Source organism: Euwallacea similis, chromosome 1 (assembly GCF_039881205.1).
Source record: "Euwallacea similis isolate ESF13 chromosome 1, ESF131.1, whole genome shotgun sequence".
In the NCBI taxonomy this organism is placed as follows: Eukaryota; Metazoa; Arthropoda; class Insecta; order Coleoptera; family Curculionidae; genus Euwallacea; species Euwallacea similis.
The window spans coordinates 9692664-9707322 of NC_089609.1; the positions used below are offsets into that span (position 1 = coordinate 9692664).

Genomic DNA, 14659 nt, shown 5'->3' on the forward strand with positions numbered 1-14659 from the left:
GAAATGGACACCCTGTATGTATATATTTTTTCTGCAATATTAGTATCTAGATTTATTTATACTGTCCCAATTTATTTTAACATCATTTTTTTCTGGTGTAATAAGGTTCTGTGAAAATTCGTTTCTGTATGATATTAGTTTGTGCTTCTATAAAATTCTGTCATTGGATGTATTTCTAATTTAATTATCGTTAATATGACTATTTCTATAAGTAAAATTCACATTTTAAACAATTTAAAAAAGGGATGCTCATCACCTAGGAGCTTCGGGTTCGATAGCAAGTAATTTTTTCACTTTTTTAATTTTGTTAAAAATGTATATTTTTATGCTTTGCATTAACTTCACTTTATTTTAAAAAATTAATTTTTTTTTGGAGCAAATATATATATATTTTTAATTTGTTTACATTTTCATTTGTAATGAATTCGGGAATTTAAAACGTATCCAGAGGCGGAATGGCATTTTTATCATACAAACTGGTCCAGTACAAATATTTCTCCTCCTTGGGATATCCCTTGGTCATCACCAAATCCGTGCCAATGTCCAAATATTTGAAATCGTTGGGTTTAACTTCTTCCCAAGTCACGTTTTGCAAAATATTCACGTCCACGTCTGAAGGAGTGGGATTTCTGAAATTTTACTTATCAACATAACGTATCAAAAGTGGAATAATACAAATCACTTACAAATACTTAGCAAAATTAGTCCATAGAGCCATGATTCTGTAATGGACTTTTTGGTCGGATTCTGGGAAACACGACATATCAGTGTTGTCCGGAATTTCATTGCTGATCCTTTTGCTAAAGATATAGTTAAGTTCCTCTGAGTGGGTTACATTTCCGCAACCTAACAGAGAAATCATCTTAAGCTACTAACATTTTCCCTCAACAGTTCAATTACCAGGCATTCTGTAGTTGAAATTCCCCATAAGTCCGCTATAAGAAAATTGGTAAAAGTAAACAGTGCTGTGCTGCGAAATCACTTCTGCCTGTTTAATATTCGCCTTATCGAAGTCTTGGACACTGTGGTACTAAAACAAGAAACTATTAATCTGTGATTTTACACAGAAGAAGCTTCTAACCATAATCCCTCTAGCCCAATCCTCCACATTAAAGCCTTGATCATCAGTAAAATAACTCCAAATATTCTCCCCCACATACTTCTTAGCCTCAGCATCAGTCAAGTGCATATCAAATGGAACCAAGATGCTGGGGTCCTCATCGTAAGCACCCCACAAGGATGACAAATCTACATGAATTCAAGAGAATTCTTCTCAGTAAAATGTGAGTACTCAAGTTTTACCTCCTTTAGTCAAAAATCCTAAAGACTCCTCATTTGTCATTCCCATGAACACGGGCACTTGGTTAAAATAACCACTTTCCAATAATTCGTACTGAGTTTTAGTCAATATGGCATCGTCATTAGAAGCCTCAATTACTGGGGCATAGAAAAAGCCTTTGGAAATTTGGTAATTGGCTGGAGATTCCTGTAACATCCATGAAGTAATGGTATGCAATATATCTCATTTAGTGAAGATTACAGTGGTGCTGGTAAATTGCGCAGAGGCTTTGTCGATAGATGCAGCAGGAACGCTTTGAAGAAATTCCAGAAGCTCTGTGGAATTCTTGCTGGTGAAATCAGGATCAATAAGTTGGGCAGTTTGATATGTGACTTCTGTTTCGTTCCTCTGGTACGCCCATGGGCTGAGGGCGGATCCGCTCTCGAGAATCGCAGCTCTAAACAGGCCCTTGACGTGGGGATTTAGGAGCTGATAGGAAACAGAAGCAGACCCAGCGCTTTGGCCGAAAATGGTTACTTTGTTGGGGTCTCCTCCAAAATATTCGATATTTTTTTGTACCCATCTTAAAGCTTCAGCTTGGTCCTTCAAACCCAAATTGCCAGGTATCACATTATCACCGCTGGACATGAAACCTATGAAACATTAAATTATGGATTATGTACCTATTCCAAATTTATTGGTCGCAATTAGTGCGGTGTCCATTAGTGGGGACACCCTTTTTATATTTTTCTTTAAAAAATCGATTGTAAAGTCCAACATGTAAATTTGGCCTTAAGTGGCTTAATTTTATAATGGTAATAACATTTTAAATTATTTTTGTATCAAAAAATGTTTTAAGTAAAAGTTACAAGCCTAATTTGCTGTTACTTTTTAATGAACTTGAACTTTTTTCTTACCCCATAACATCCCCACAAAGTCCAACCTCAGTTTTTCGAAAGCCACCGTCTATTTCTATATTGTTTTATGGAATCTACACTTATTTATTCATATAGATATATCAAATTTTGTTGGGGTTGGATAAGAAAAATTTCGAGAAAAAACTATTCTAAACTATTCTAAACTAAACTATATATTCATTTAATAAAAAAAAAAAATTATCAGAAAAGCAAAAAACAATTTACTGTTTGAAAGAATTAATTGTTATTTAATGTTCAAAGCATTTGTTCAAAATGTCTTCTGTCGTTGTTCAAACACAGTACTGTTTTTTACATAATCTTTTCACCTGAACATGGGTGTCTTTCCTCATTAATTGCATTATGCCGACGATATGAGCCCTCAAATCATCTACACCATTTGGTCGATCCTTACAAACTTAATCTTTTAAATGGCCTCAAATGGGAAAGTCGCATGGATTTAAATCAGGTGGTCGGACTGCCCACTGTATTTCGCCAAGACAAAAATTGATACTGCTTTTTTTTAAACTAAAAATTGGGATTTCTGGAATGCTATTTACTTGGCTTTAAAAAAATACAGTGGATGTTTTTATTATTTTGTTTTTCTGATTGAATTGTTTTTTTTGAATAAAATAAAGAACATATTTTTTCTGGATTTTTTTTTATCTAACCCTAATAAAATATGAGATGTTCGTAGATGCAAATAATTGTAGATTTCATAAAACAATTAGGAAATAGAGGGTGGCATTTGAAAAACTAAAGCTGGACTTTTTTGGAATGTTAGGGGGTAAGAAAAAAGTTCAAAGTCATCAAAAGGTGACAACAAATTAGCCTTGAAACTTTTACTTGAAACATTTTTTGGTAGAAAAATTAAAAAGATGCTGCTAATAATCCATATACAACGGACTTTGTAGACAAATCAGACATGACGATCCAGTATCCGTTTTCAAGGGGTCATTACTCCGTTGTTTTAATTTTAGAGAAAATGGGTAATTACGCAAAAACCCATAGGTACCTACCGAAGGGCCCCAATCTATAATTGATAGATACTAATACAACACCGGCATCCATGAAGAACTTTGGTCCCACTCCTCCTTCAGCCCTGTAGGCCGCCCCGCCAGTAAAACCTCCTCCATGAATCCAGACCATAACAGCAAGGTCTGAGGCATGGGAGGCGTTGGACACATCCTCATCAAGTTTACAATTACTCAATTGATCATTGGCATAATTGTCGTTAACTTACCACAGGTGTAAAAACATTGGCGAAGAGACAGTCTTCATTCTCTTTGTCACTGTTCGTTACCACTTGGTAGCAGATATTCTTCTCTTCAGTTCCGTTGTAGATGTCATCCCACGGTTTCAAAGGTTGCGGGGGCTGAAATGTGTGATTGTTAAAGGGTTGGAAAGTGGTTTGTTAATTTAATTACTTTGAATCTCAATTCTCCAACTGGAGGTTCAGCATATCTCAGTGCCAGGAAACCGTAGAAATTAGTTCCTTCTCTGGTGGTGTCGGAAATTCCCTCAACTTTCCCATCTGGTAGTTCAATGATTAGGGCAGAGACCACCTGGAGTTGTGAGGCAGTAATTCTGAGTTAGTCTATTTTACGTTGTTTGAGATGTTTTAATTTTATATTACCTTAAGAACTATTAGGAGCCCCAGGAATAGAGAGTGAAACTTCAACATGCTGAATAATGCACTGGAACACCTGAGAGTCACTATTGGCAAATTTTTAATATGGAAACAATGGCTTACACATTCACTTTTAGATGATTTTCAAATATCAAGTTTTTTAAAATCGTGTTGTTGATTTCTTGAAGGTTCCAGGTTAACCATTATCTCAAACATCCAGTGTTTTCTTTTATTGGGAAATGAGTGTTTAAAAAGTGATTCACAATAATCGCGTACTTGAGATTCAGTTGTCAAGTTCTTTATCAATCTCAAGAATTTTGTTTATTGGAATTCTCGCTACTTGAGGAGCGTTCTGTAAAGATTACACTGGTCAACACTAATTGTATTGCGAACAATATTTGAACGGTTTCTGGGCAATTTTGTGGTGCTGATTACAAATATGAAGTCCATTTTGCTGGATTGGATCTATTTTCGGAGATAATTAGCTAATTACTTTAAAACAAAGAAAAAAAATCGAATTAACAGAGCAGTGGTGCCCTTAAGCAAGTTTCACTAAAAATAACAATATTTTTGAAAAATATCTATTCAAAATCAATAAAAACCATAATGATGTTTTATTCCGTATAATAAAAAGGATATACAGGGTATTTCAAACTCGACACTCACCATTGAAATCTCGGAAACTAGAGAAGATACGAAGAAGTTTAAATGGGAGCAAAGTTGCGTAATCTAGCGCTTGATCGAATACCATTTTCAAAATTTTAATTTTCCAAGCATTTCCGAAGATATCTGAGAAAAACTAAAAATTGGAGAATCAATTTTTATTTTTTTTTAGTGTTATTTGACAAGGAAGATTAAATCCGCTGTTTATATGTTTTCTTTTATATGGATTGTCAGGAACATCACGTTGAAGGCTCTAGCAATATCTTTCATCACATGCTTGTCCCATCTGCCCTGATATCCTTCTTCCATCACCTTCACATCCTGGTGGAATTTTTCCCCTTGTTCCTCACTTAAGTCCCCAAGATTGTCAGGAAATTTATCCAAGTGGCTATGAAGAAAGTGTACTTTAATGCTCATATTAGAATCCAAGTTTTCTAAGCTCATTAACATCTATTGCACCAGCCCTTTCAGGCAGCTTACTAAGCATTCACTACTTTGCCGTTTTATCATGTGCTTAGGTCAATCGGGGCAAACACGGTTAGATATTTTTGCAAATGTCTCTTAAACTATTGTTCTTAATAAAAGAACTGAAGAGGCAAGAAAGTGAATAAAAGACATAAGGGATTAAATGAAGTTAATGAATAAAATCTAAAAATGTCATAGAAAAACTTCTGATGTAAAATATTGAAAGCGACCACAAGAAAAGTAACGCCCTGCGGAATATTTTAAATAATTGTTATTTCAGTTGAGTTGTAGTTTATTTGTAATGCTAAAATAATTGTGATTACCTATTTTGAATTAATTACCTTTACAACTAACAGAGAAATTAAAAAAAAATCGATAAAAAAAATTAAACTTCAACACCCTGTAAATAAAAATGGAAGCAATTTAGGACATGCTTTTATATGAAATTTTTATCTTAAAATAAACTCATGGTTCACCCATTTCATATATTACCATCAATTAAGAAACACTCTGTATATGAAGAGTCCAGGACTTGTCTTGATTTCCAAGCACTACGTCAAAATAAGCTTGAGAGGCTTGCCTTACTAAATCAGTGCTATTTTTTCTTTGTTTCTCTACAGTACATGTATTCGCCACAATATAGCAGAAGACATTGGGATTATTTAAACAGTTTTTTCATGAAGAATTCATTTCTATAAAAGACAAGAGCATTTTTTCAAATAAAATTGTATACGCGAAAAAGCAAGTAAGCAAAACTAGAATTGTAAAGATTTCTCTCGACAATCAAATAACTCTACTTTTAAAGTTTTCACATATATTCCCTTATAGAGATCACCTATTATGGCTGAATTTCTTAAAAATTTATGGTATCCACTATATCAAAAACTAGAGCCAATTTGAAAAAAATTAGTTTATTTTTTTATTCTGCAGACCTGAATTACTCTAAATTCGTTTAAAAATACTCGGCAACAATTTTTTTAAAATTTTGTTAGACGGTGTTATTTAAAGGGGTAGTCTAGTGTGAACGTCTAAAAATAGGCACTTTTTCAACATTGTTTTTTCAAAAAAGTATTGCATCTAATTGGGTAAACTTTTTTCCTAAAAAGGTATGAGTTAGTACAGCATAATTGTTTTTTTCATAATTTAAAAATATCTTTTTATTTATTTATAAAGTTTCCTTTATATCGCTAAAAAAAATGCTAGTTCTGTTGGCGCAGGTAACTCCGATCTTCTTTGATATTTGAAATAGAAAATCGAAAGAGATTCTTAATCTGCATCACTGTTGCTATCGTCCGTACCAAAATTTTTAAATTTCGCTGTAAATTAACAAAATAGCGGCGTTTTTTGCAAAAGTCAAAAGAAACACGTTTTCTTGCACTGTACATGAGTCAAAATTATGAGTTAGAATTCAAATTTTAACGATTCAGGTACGAACAATAGCAACAAATATGCTGAATATTGTATGAAATTTTGAAGTCGATATATTCAGTGGTTTTTGAGTAATCACCTGCGCCAGGTGCAAAAATGTCATTTTGAGAAATACGCGTTCAAAATTTTCAAGTGAAAAACCTATAAAAAATTTAACTTTTACGACTAATCAGCAATGCCAGGACCATACATAAGTCCTTCCTCTGCATCATATAAGTCATATTCAGCTGCTCAGGTCTCTTTTCTGGCGATGGGAGTTTCTTTCGAGGCGTCGGAGCTGCGCTGGTTTACTCGGTGGACGAGTTCTTCGAGATACTGACGAAATGTAAGTTTTCTGGACCAAATACACATCCCATTGCCTCGAAAATTTTTAAAATGGGTGCATGGTCCTCGTCAAATACACAAGCAGCAATTTCTAAGATTTTCTCACCACAAAATACGTGTTTAGGTGCCAAACGCCTAACGCAAGAGTTGAAACTCTCGTTATTGTTTTGCTTGTTGGAACTTGAACATCTCTCGAGAAGATCGTGTAAACTCAAATCTTCATATACAGGGTGTCCCATAAGTGTTTCGTTATATTTCAGGAGGGGTGATAGTACATTGAGAAATAACGTGGTTCCCTATATCAATTGTCCTCCAGTAACGCTTCATTAGGAAGTTATAGGGTTTTAACATTTTATTAAAAAATCAAATTTTTATTGATATCTTCCAAATCGCGTCAGATGCGCAAATGAAATTTGGCATGTTTTGATGGTTTACGTATCTGCACTTGTTTATGTAAAAAGGTTATTTTTAATTTCACCAGCGGCGTGCGTACGGACACATCTCAACACACTTTTAATAAAAAAGGTGATACGCCACTGCCTTTCCTAAAAATAAAAATTGTTTTTGAAAATTTCATTTCATTTAAAAGAAAAATGCTCACTAGACTCTTTTTCATCCGATGCATCGTTTGCTAGCAGCAAAATAAAAATCGTCTACCTGCATGATATTTTCTAAACGGTTTTAATAATATTCAACGTTTTCTAAATCTTATTTATTTAATTTATAAAATTTATACTTAATGACGACAAATTAATTTTGAGGGCATTCATAACGATGAAAATTATAATGTGTTAAGTCGTCGACAGCAGCAGTTACAGACTTTGATTCAATTTTATTATTACTGAAACTTACGAATATGCACACCATTTGTGCATGTAGATTGTTTTTAATTTTTACTGGCAAACGATGAGTCTGGTGAAAAAGAGTCGAGGATGCATTTTTCCTCTAAATGAAATCAAATTTCCAAAAATAATTTTCGTTTTGAGAAAAAGTAGTGGCGCACCATTGTTTTCTTTAAAAATATGCTGAGATGTGTTCATACGCACGCAGTTAGTGAAATTAAAAATAACCTTTTTGCATAAACAAATGCGTCTACATTAATTGTTAAAACATGTAAAATTTCATTTCTGACGCGATTTGGAACCCATCAATAGAAATTTGATTTTTTAATAAAACTTTAACAACACGCGGCTTCTACGTGGTAACATATACATAAGTACGTTTATAACAAGTATGTTTACTATAATGTAATAAGTAGGTTTTTCAGTTAAAATTGTTTGCAATTATCAGTGCCGTACGTGACACTTTCTATTAAAACCAAAATCAGACAATATCTCCCTGAAATAAATTAAAAATCTTATGGAACGTTTTACTAAATCTCTGAATTTCTATAGCATGCAAATTTTACCTGGTGCTATTCAGCTAAAAGGTTGTTTATAAACTTTATAAAAATTACTGCTGCACGACGATATTTTTAAAAACACGAAATTTCTAATAATTACTTATTAAATTAAAAATCTCTCGAAATTTTATGCTACGCCTACGAATTTCTAAAGAGAAACACGTTAATTATCTACGCGTCTTTTAAGTTAAACAATATCTGTCAAACTCAGTGCCGTGCCAAACATCAGGTTCGGTAACAAAAACCAAATTTAAATATGGTTTTCTTCTGAAAAAAAATTTAAATCTCATAAAATTTCATGCAGCGCTATTAAATTTTTGCAGTGTCGCGTCTTTATTAAGGGCGTTCTCCAGCAAAAAAGTCTTCTACTCTATAAAAATCAGTGCCGTGCGAAACCTCAGTTATAAGAACTATAATTTTCAAAATTTTAAATTGATATGAATCAATAATCTAAAATGTAGTTCTATTGCAACTGTGAATATCAAAGCCCCATATTAAAGGTTTCTGCAACAGAAAATTAATCTCTGCATCTCAATTAAAAATAAGAGGCGGATGATGAATAGCTACAGAAGTCGATTGACTGATTGTAGCTTATCACCTTTATTTTTAGTTTATGTTGTTAAAAAATACAAGATATTTTAAGTTAGACCTTCGCCATTGGGACCTCGGCAACTAAAGGAAATATGGAGAAGTTTAAATGGAGGCAAAATTGCGTAATTTAACATTTGTCCAAATGCCGTTTTTAAAATTTGAATTTTCAGAGTACTTCTGAAGATATCCAAAAAAAGCTAAACATTGAAGATTTGGTTTTTAGTTTTTTAGCTTTATTTGGCAAAGAAATAAAAGCTCTTAGAAAAGCGGTTGAGGAAGCTTTCGATGTTACCGATGGGCGTTCAATTAAAAAAACTACAATTTGAGTTTTGAAGGGATGGAATATATGTGTAAATAATAACGGAGGGCTTTTTGAACATTTCTATTATTAATAATTAATTAGGTAATTAATAAATAATTGTTCTTAAATAAGTATTAGATTTTTTTCAAAGTTGAACAAAATTTCACAATGCGAACACAGGAGCTTGGTTAAAATTACCACTTTCCAACAATTCGTGCTTTTAATCAATGTGGCCTCGTCATTAAGATCTTCAGTTACTGGAGCATAAAAGAAGTCTTGAAAAATTTGGTAATTTACAGGAGTTTTTTGCAATATTCATGGAGCAGTGGTATGGAGTTTATAATTTAGTGCGTATTACAGAAGAGTTGGAAAACAACGATAGACGCAACAGGAACTCTGAAGGAACTGCAGAAGTTCTGTGCAATAGATGCTGGTGGAAGTAAGATTAGTAAGTCGGGCAGTTTTATGCAGGGTGATCCAATAAAAACTTTGCACCTCGATTTTCCGTATTTAAAATTAAAATGTGTAAAATCGTTCGAACGCGTCAATTTTTAGTTTGAGAGGGACAATTTTTTATTGTATTTTATATCTCTGAACAGGGGTGACAGTTAGCCCCCAAGTTTTTAATGAGAAGGGGTGTCGAGTGACACCTCATTTGTAAGGTAGTTGTATCTTCATTTTAACCTCCAAGTTTGAAGTCACTGACGTTATCCCCGTTGTTCTGACAGCTTGTCAAAGCCTATGGGGAAAAAAGCTTTTAGCTAATAATGAATTTATCGCAATAAAAGTTGCAGACTTTAAAATGAGGGTAGGAAAACCTTTAAACGTGAGAAGTCACTGAATCGTTATTACTGAGGTGAGTTTTACCCCTCAAATTTAAAAGGGTGCATTCTTTTATACAGGGTGTCCTCAGATGGGATTGCCTATACCACAAATGGACCAAATTTTGCATTTTTTGACAAAAAGTCACTCTTCGTCAAAGTTTTTGCTTATTCTAACAACACCTTTCATACTGAAGAAAAAATCTGAGGATACCCTGTATATAACTTTTTTCTTAAAAAATAAGAAAAAAGTGTTCGCATTACTTTTCTGATCAATTTATTACACTCACTTTCAAAAGTCTTGCACACCCATGTTAATTACACACATAAATTTAACATATTCCTAATAGTATTGTTGATAAAAAAAGCACTTTGTTTGCAACTATAGGCAACAAAAGGAAATTGAAAACAACATGTTTACCTGTTAAAAATTTTAAAATTTAAACTTTGCTAAAACTAATATAAGCAGGGGATGCAAGACTTTTGAAAGTAAGTTTAAATCCTGGAAATGACCGCCATTTACCTCCACAGAATAAAATAAATTTTGTTCAAAGCGTTGTCTTGCGTTGCGTAACATTTCGGGTGTAATTTGGTGGCATTCATGAATTATATAGACTCGAGCAAAAAAATAGCGTCACCTACTTTTCGTTTTTGTGTTTTTTTGTAACTTTCCTCAACATTTTCTTTAATATACAACACACCGACATCAAATTACTTGTAGATTGTTCTTAAAAGTGTTCAAAGAACGTGTTGTGTTTATGATTTCACTCATTTCAACTGGTAGAAAAATATTCAACTTAAAGCTACGAGCGCATAGTTGACGCTATTTTTTTGCTCGCATGTGTATATTTCGGGGTAAAATTCACATCCATCGACGATTCAATGACATGTTACTTTTACAGCTCTTCCTGTCCTCATTTTGAAGTCTGCAGCTCTTATTGCGATAAATTCATTATTAGCTAAAAGCTTTTTTTCCCCATAGGCTTTGACAAGCTGTCAGATTAACGGGGATAACATCGGTGAAGTCAAACTTGAAGGTTATAATCAGGATACAATTGCCTTTAAAATGAGGCATCACTCGACACCCCTTCCCATTAAAAATTTCGGGGGCAACTGCCTCCCTTGTTCAGGGGTTGAACTTGAAGAGTTAAAAATACAATAAAAAATTGTCCCCCTCGTATCAAAAAGCGATGGCCCGAGTGTTTTTCCCCCTTTTTTTTGAATACTGAAAATCGAGGTGCAAAATTTTCGTTGGGCCACCCGGTATGTAACTTCTGTTTCGTTTCTCTGGTACGCCCGTGACCTGAAGGCGGCTCCGCATTCGAGAATCACAGCTCTAAACAGGTTTTCGGTATGGAGATTTAGGAGCCGATGGGGCACAGAGGCAGACTCAACATTTTATCCTTAAAGGGCCACATTCGTCGGGTCCCCTCCGAAATATTAAATATTCTTCTGCACCCATCTTAAAACTTTCACATGGTCTTTTAATCCCAAATTGACGGGTATCACTCAATCACTTCTGAACATGACACCTATGAACATATTGCTGTATTGTGTCTATTTTCAAATTCTCTGGTCAAAATTAGCTTGGAGAGGACACCTCCCTGCAGTGATGCGGCAACAAGTGCAAATTATGCAGTAAACTTGTACGTACCAAAGGGCCCTAGTCGATAATTAATAGAGAGGAATACCACATCGGCATCCTAAAGGGCTTAGGTCCAACTCTCCCTTCGTCTTCGCATTCTGCCCAAGAAATAAACGCTCCCCCATGAATGTAGACTATCACAGCAAGTTCTGAGGCATGGGAGGCGTTGGTCACATCCCCACTAAATTCATAATTCCTTACTTGACCATTGATATCATCATAGCTAATTTACCACAGGTGTAAAAACGTTGGCGAAGAGACAATCTTCATTTTCTTTGTCGCTGTCCGCTTCTACTTGGCAGCAAATATTCTTCTCTTCAGTTCCATCGTAAGTGCCAGTTCATGGTTTGAGGATTTGTGGGGATTGCGGGAAAAGGATATTGTTAAGGGAGACAAAGAGGCTGTTAATTAGGTACTTTGAAAAAATAATTCTCCCACTAGTGGCTGAGCATATCTTAATGCTAAGAAGCCGTGGAAGGTGATTCCTTCTCTAGTGGTGTCCGAGATACTCTCAACTTTGCTATCTAGTAGTACGACGATTACGGCAAAAATCAGAAGGATTTAAGATGAAAATTCTTTGATGGGTTATTTTTGATGTTATTTGACATTTTATTGTTGCTTTGAGGACCATGAGTCCCAGGAGAATCACGTGAAACCGTATCAAATTAGTCATTTACTGACATATCTATCCAATTTTGTATGTTGGATATGGTGGCTTAATAAATGAGGCCCACTTAGATAATTTCAAATACCTCTTGTTGATTTCGTCCAAGTTCCAGATTAGCCGTTATCTCAAGAATTCACAATATTTCCGTACTATTCAGTAAATTTTTTAGCCTCAAAACACAATTGCCCACGTGAGATCTAGCTGTTCAAGATCTTTATCAATCTCGAGAATTTTGTTTATTTCAATTCGTACTTTCAGGAATATCCAATAAACCTTTAAGTGTGACTTCTGCCAGCCATCTGCACTGTACTATTGCATTATCCTGCTCTCACTTTTCTCTTTGGTAAGTATTTGAGCCATGAATCTCATCTTATGATTTGATTGTCACAGCGGTCAATGGGGGAGGCCTTGGTAACTCTTCTAAACAATATCCAAGGAAAAGCTAAGTATACCAGAACCGGATTACAACTCCTTTTATGGGGTGAAATATGGAAAAAACCCCACCAAAGAATTGAGATTGCATCAACCCCAGCCCTGTCGTCTCTTGGAAGGGTATTTTTGGTGCTACTGTAGAGAAAGGGATATGTTTCCAGGTTTCTTTAGACAATGACATGGGAAATGAGAACTGCCTTTTGTTGAATTTCTTCACCCCTATAACCATAAGTCTTAGACAATTCATTAACTCTTAATAATTCTGAATAGAATTAAGATTTGGAGAAAAATGTCTCTGCACGACTTCCAGTGATGTTTTTCATCCACGGAGGCGGCTTCATCCATAGCACTCCCATAATGGAATGGGATATAGGTCCTCACTATCTCATGAAATGTAGAGTCATCATGATCGCCTTCAACTACAGCATCGGGCCTGTTGGATGGATTTTGTTAAAAACTGAAAACTATCGTTTTAACCTAAAATTTCTAAATCACCTCACTACTGAAGATGATGTAATTTCTGGATTTTTAGAATGAAAAATCAGTTTTTGGCCCTTAAATGGGTCCAGAAGAATATTGAGTACTTCGAAGGGGATCCAGAAAAAGTAATCATTTTCGGGCAAAGCACAGGAGCCGCTTCAGTTTCTTACCTTTTACTAAATCCTTTGGCTGAAGATAGGTTTTAATCCACTAAAATTGCCCATTTACTCACATCTCAACATCAAGCATTTTAGGCCTATCTAGGGCAACAATTTTAGAGGGCGGCTCCGCCCTAGACCTTTGGGCATACCAAAGGGACCAAGTGGAAATCACCGATCAAACTGTAGCCCTTTTGAACTCTGATTTTGAGACCTACAAAAAACGGTACGAAATTGCTGAAGTTCCTGCAAAGCGTATCTGGAAAAGATCTGGATGAAACTTCTTATGAGCTAATCCAACTGCTCGTAAGTTTCTTTCGACACAGTTATATAATAACAAATCATTTTAGTGGTACTTTTAAGAACATTCCTAGAAACTTCCAACTCTCCAAGGGGTTTTATTACACCTCAGTCCTTGAGCAGCAACATGAAGATGCGTTTTGACTTTATTGCAAGTTTGTTGGCAGTTTTTGAATTTGAGGAGTTCGTCAAGATTCCTTTGCTCATTGGCTTGAATGCTCAGAAGAGTGTGTTTATAGTCTATAGTAAGATTTACTTTTTGAGTTTAATTTTTGGTTATTATACTGGATTTTCTGTCCTAAAAGGTGCCATGCCAAATCTTGTTGACGCTTACGATAAAGATCCGAGCGTGATGGTACTATTGGATACACATGTTGAGGACAAAAAGGTTCTCCAAGAAATGGGACAGAAAATTAAAGACTTTTATTCCGCAAAAATGAAAATTTATCCGAAAATTTATTAGGGGCAATTCAATATTAATCAAACCAAGACTTTGATATAGGCATTCTGAAGCAAGCTGAACTACAATCCAGCTATGCCCCTGTACATTTCTACAAATTTTTTTATAATGGTAAAATGGGGAACGATCCCTACATATTAAATGGTAAATATCTTCACCATCTTGTCTAGATCTTGTTGATTTTTATTTCAAATCAGGATTTGGGGCAGTGGTTTATGTGGAAGAACAAAATTATATCTTTTACCGTTGATATACTACGTGACAAAGAAAGGTAAACACCCATTAAAAACCATTTTATTTTGATAATTTTTTGCATGTTGACTTATCTTAAAAAAAGAAAGAAATGATCAAAATTTCAAGTTTATCTGTTAATTTTTTTTTAGTTTCCATGGGTCGTTCCTTAAAAAAATAAAATTTTGTTTAAACATTTTTGTTCACATTTGCATCGCAACTTTTGTGAAGTGTGTTGCAATCGGTCATAATTTTTACTCATTATGCCTAGAGTGTGTAGAATTGAACAGATCCGTCAGCTTAGTGACTTTGAGAGGGGGCGGATTGTTGGGTTGCGCGAAGCAGGTCTGTCGGTCAGAGAAGTGTCTAGAAGAACTAACAGATCCTTAGGAACCATAGTGCGGTGTTACCAGGCGTGGACTCAGGAAGGCCGTGGGCACAGAGCCAGAGGCACTGGGCGACTCAGAG

The 14659-nt window shown here is 34.8% G+C and overlaps 2 protein-coding genes across 2 annotated transcripts; one reads left to right on the top strand and one right to left on the bottom strand.

Moving 5' to 3' along the window:
* Positions 1-329: 329 nt before the first annotated feature.
* Positions 330-4043, bottom strand: LOC136414777 (esterase FE4-like). The gene is made up of 10 exons (XM_066398965.1): positions 3830-4043; positions 3621-3758; positions 3437-3568; positions 3213-3381; positions 1541-1932; positions 1303-1486; positions 1082-1248; positions 901-1030; positions 687-846; positions 330-629 (listed from the first exon to the last, which is right to left on the bottom strand). Exons 1-10 carry the CDS (start codon positions 3875-3877, stop codon positions 434-436), a joined length of 1716 nt encoding a protein of 571 aa, XP_066255062.1. The 5' UTR covers positions 3878-4043; the 3' UTR covers positions 330-433.
* An 8876-nt stretch (positions 4044-12919) lies between these two features.
* Positions 12920-13963, top strand: LOC136413139 (cholinesterase 1-like). The gene is made up of 5 exons (XM_066396563.1): positions 12920-13075; positions 13132-13241; positions 13289-13455; positions 13551-13745; positions 13806-13963. Exons 1-5 carry the CDS (start codon positions 12920-12922, stop codon positions 13961-13963), a joined length of 786 nt encoding a protein of 261 aa, XP_066252660.1.
* Positions 13964-14659: the final 696 nt, after the last annotated feature.

What these genes read in the sequence shown, in the direction of transcription:
- LOC136414777 (XM_066398965.1), bottom strand. Translation starts at nt 3,877, where the DNA reads ATGTTGAAGTTTCACTCTCTATTCCTGGGGCTCCTAATAGTTCTTAAG. An exon ending in AGGATTTTTGACTAAAGGAG is followed by an intron (nt 1,249 to 1,302) that starts GTAAAACTTGAG and finishes GAATTCATGTAG; the next exon opens with ATTTGTCATCCTTGTGGGGT. An exon ending in TTTCAACTACAGAATGCCTG is followed by an intron (nt 847 to 900) that starts GTAATTGAACTG and finishes TTTCTCTGTTAG; the next exon opens with GTTGCGGAAATGTAACCCAC.
- LOC136413139 (XM_066396563.1), top strand. Translation starts at nt 12,920, where the DNA reads ATGGAATGGGATATAGGTCCTCACTATCTCATGAAATGTAGAGTCATC. An exon ending in TGCTGAAGTTCCTGCAAAGC is followed by an intron (nt 13,456 to 13,550) that starts GTATCTGGAAAA and finishes AAATCATTTTAG; the next exon opens with TGGTACTTTTAAGAACATTC. An exon ending in GAGTGTGTTTATAGTCTATA is followed by an intron (nt 13,746 to 13,805) that starts GTAAGATTTACT and finishes CTGTCCTAAAAG; the next exon opens with GTGCCATGCCAAATCTTGTT.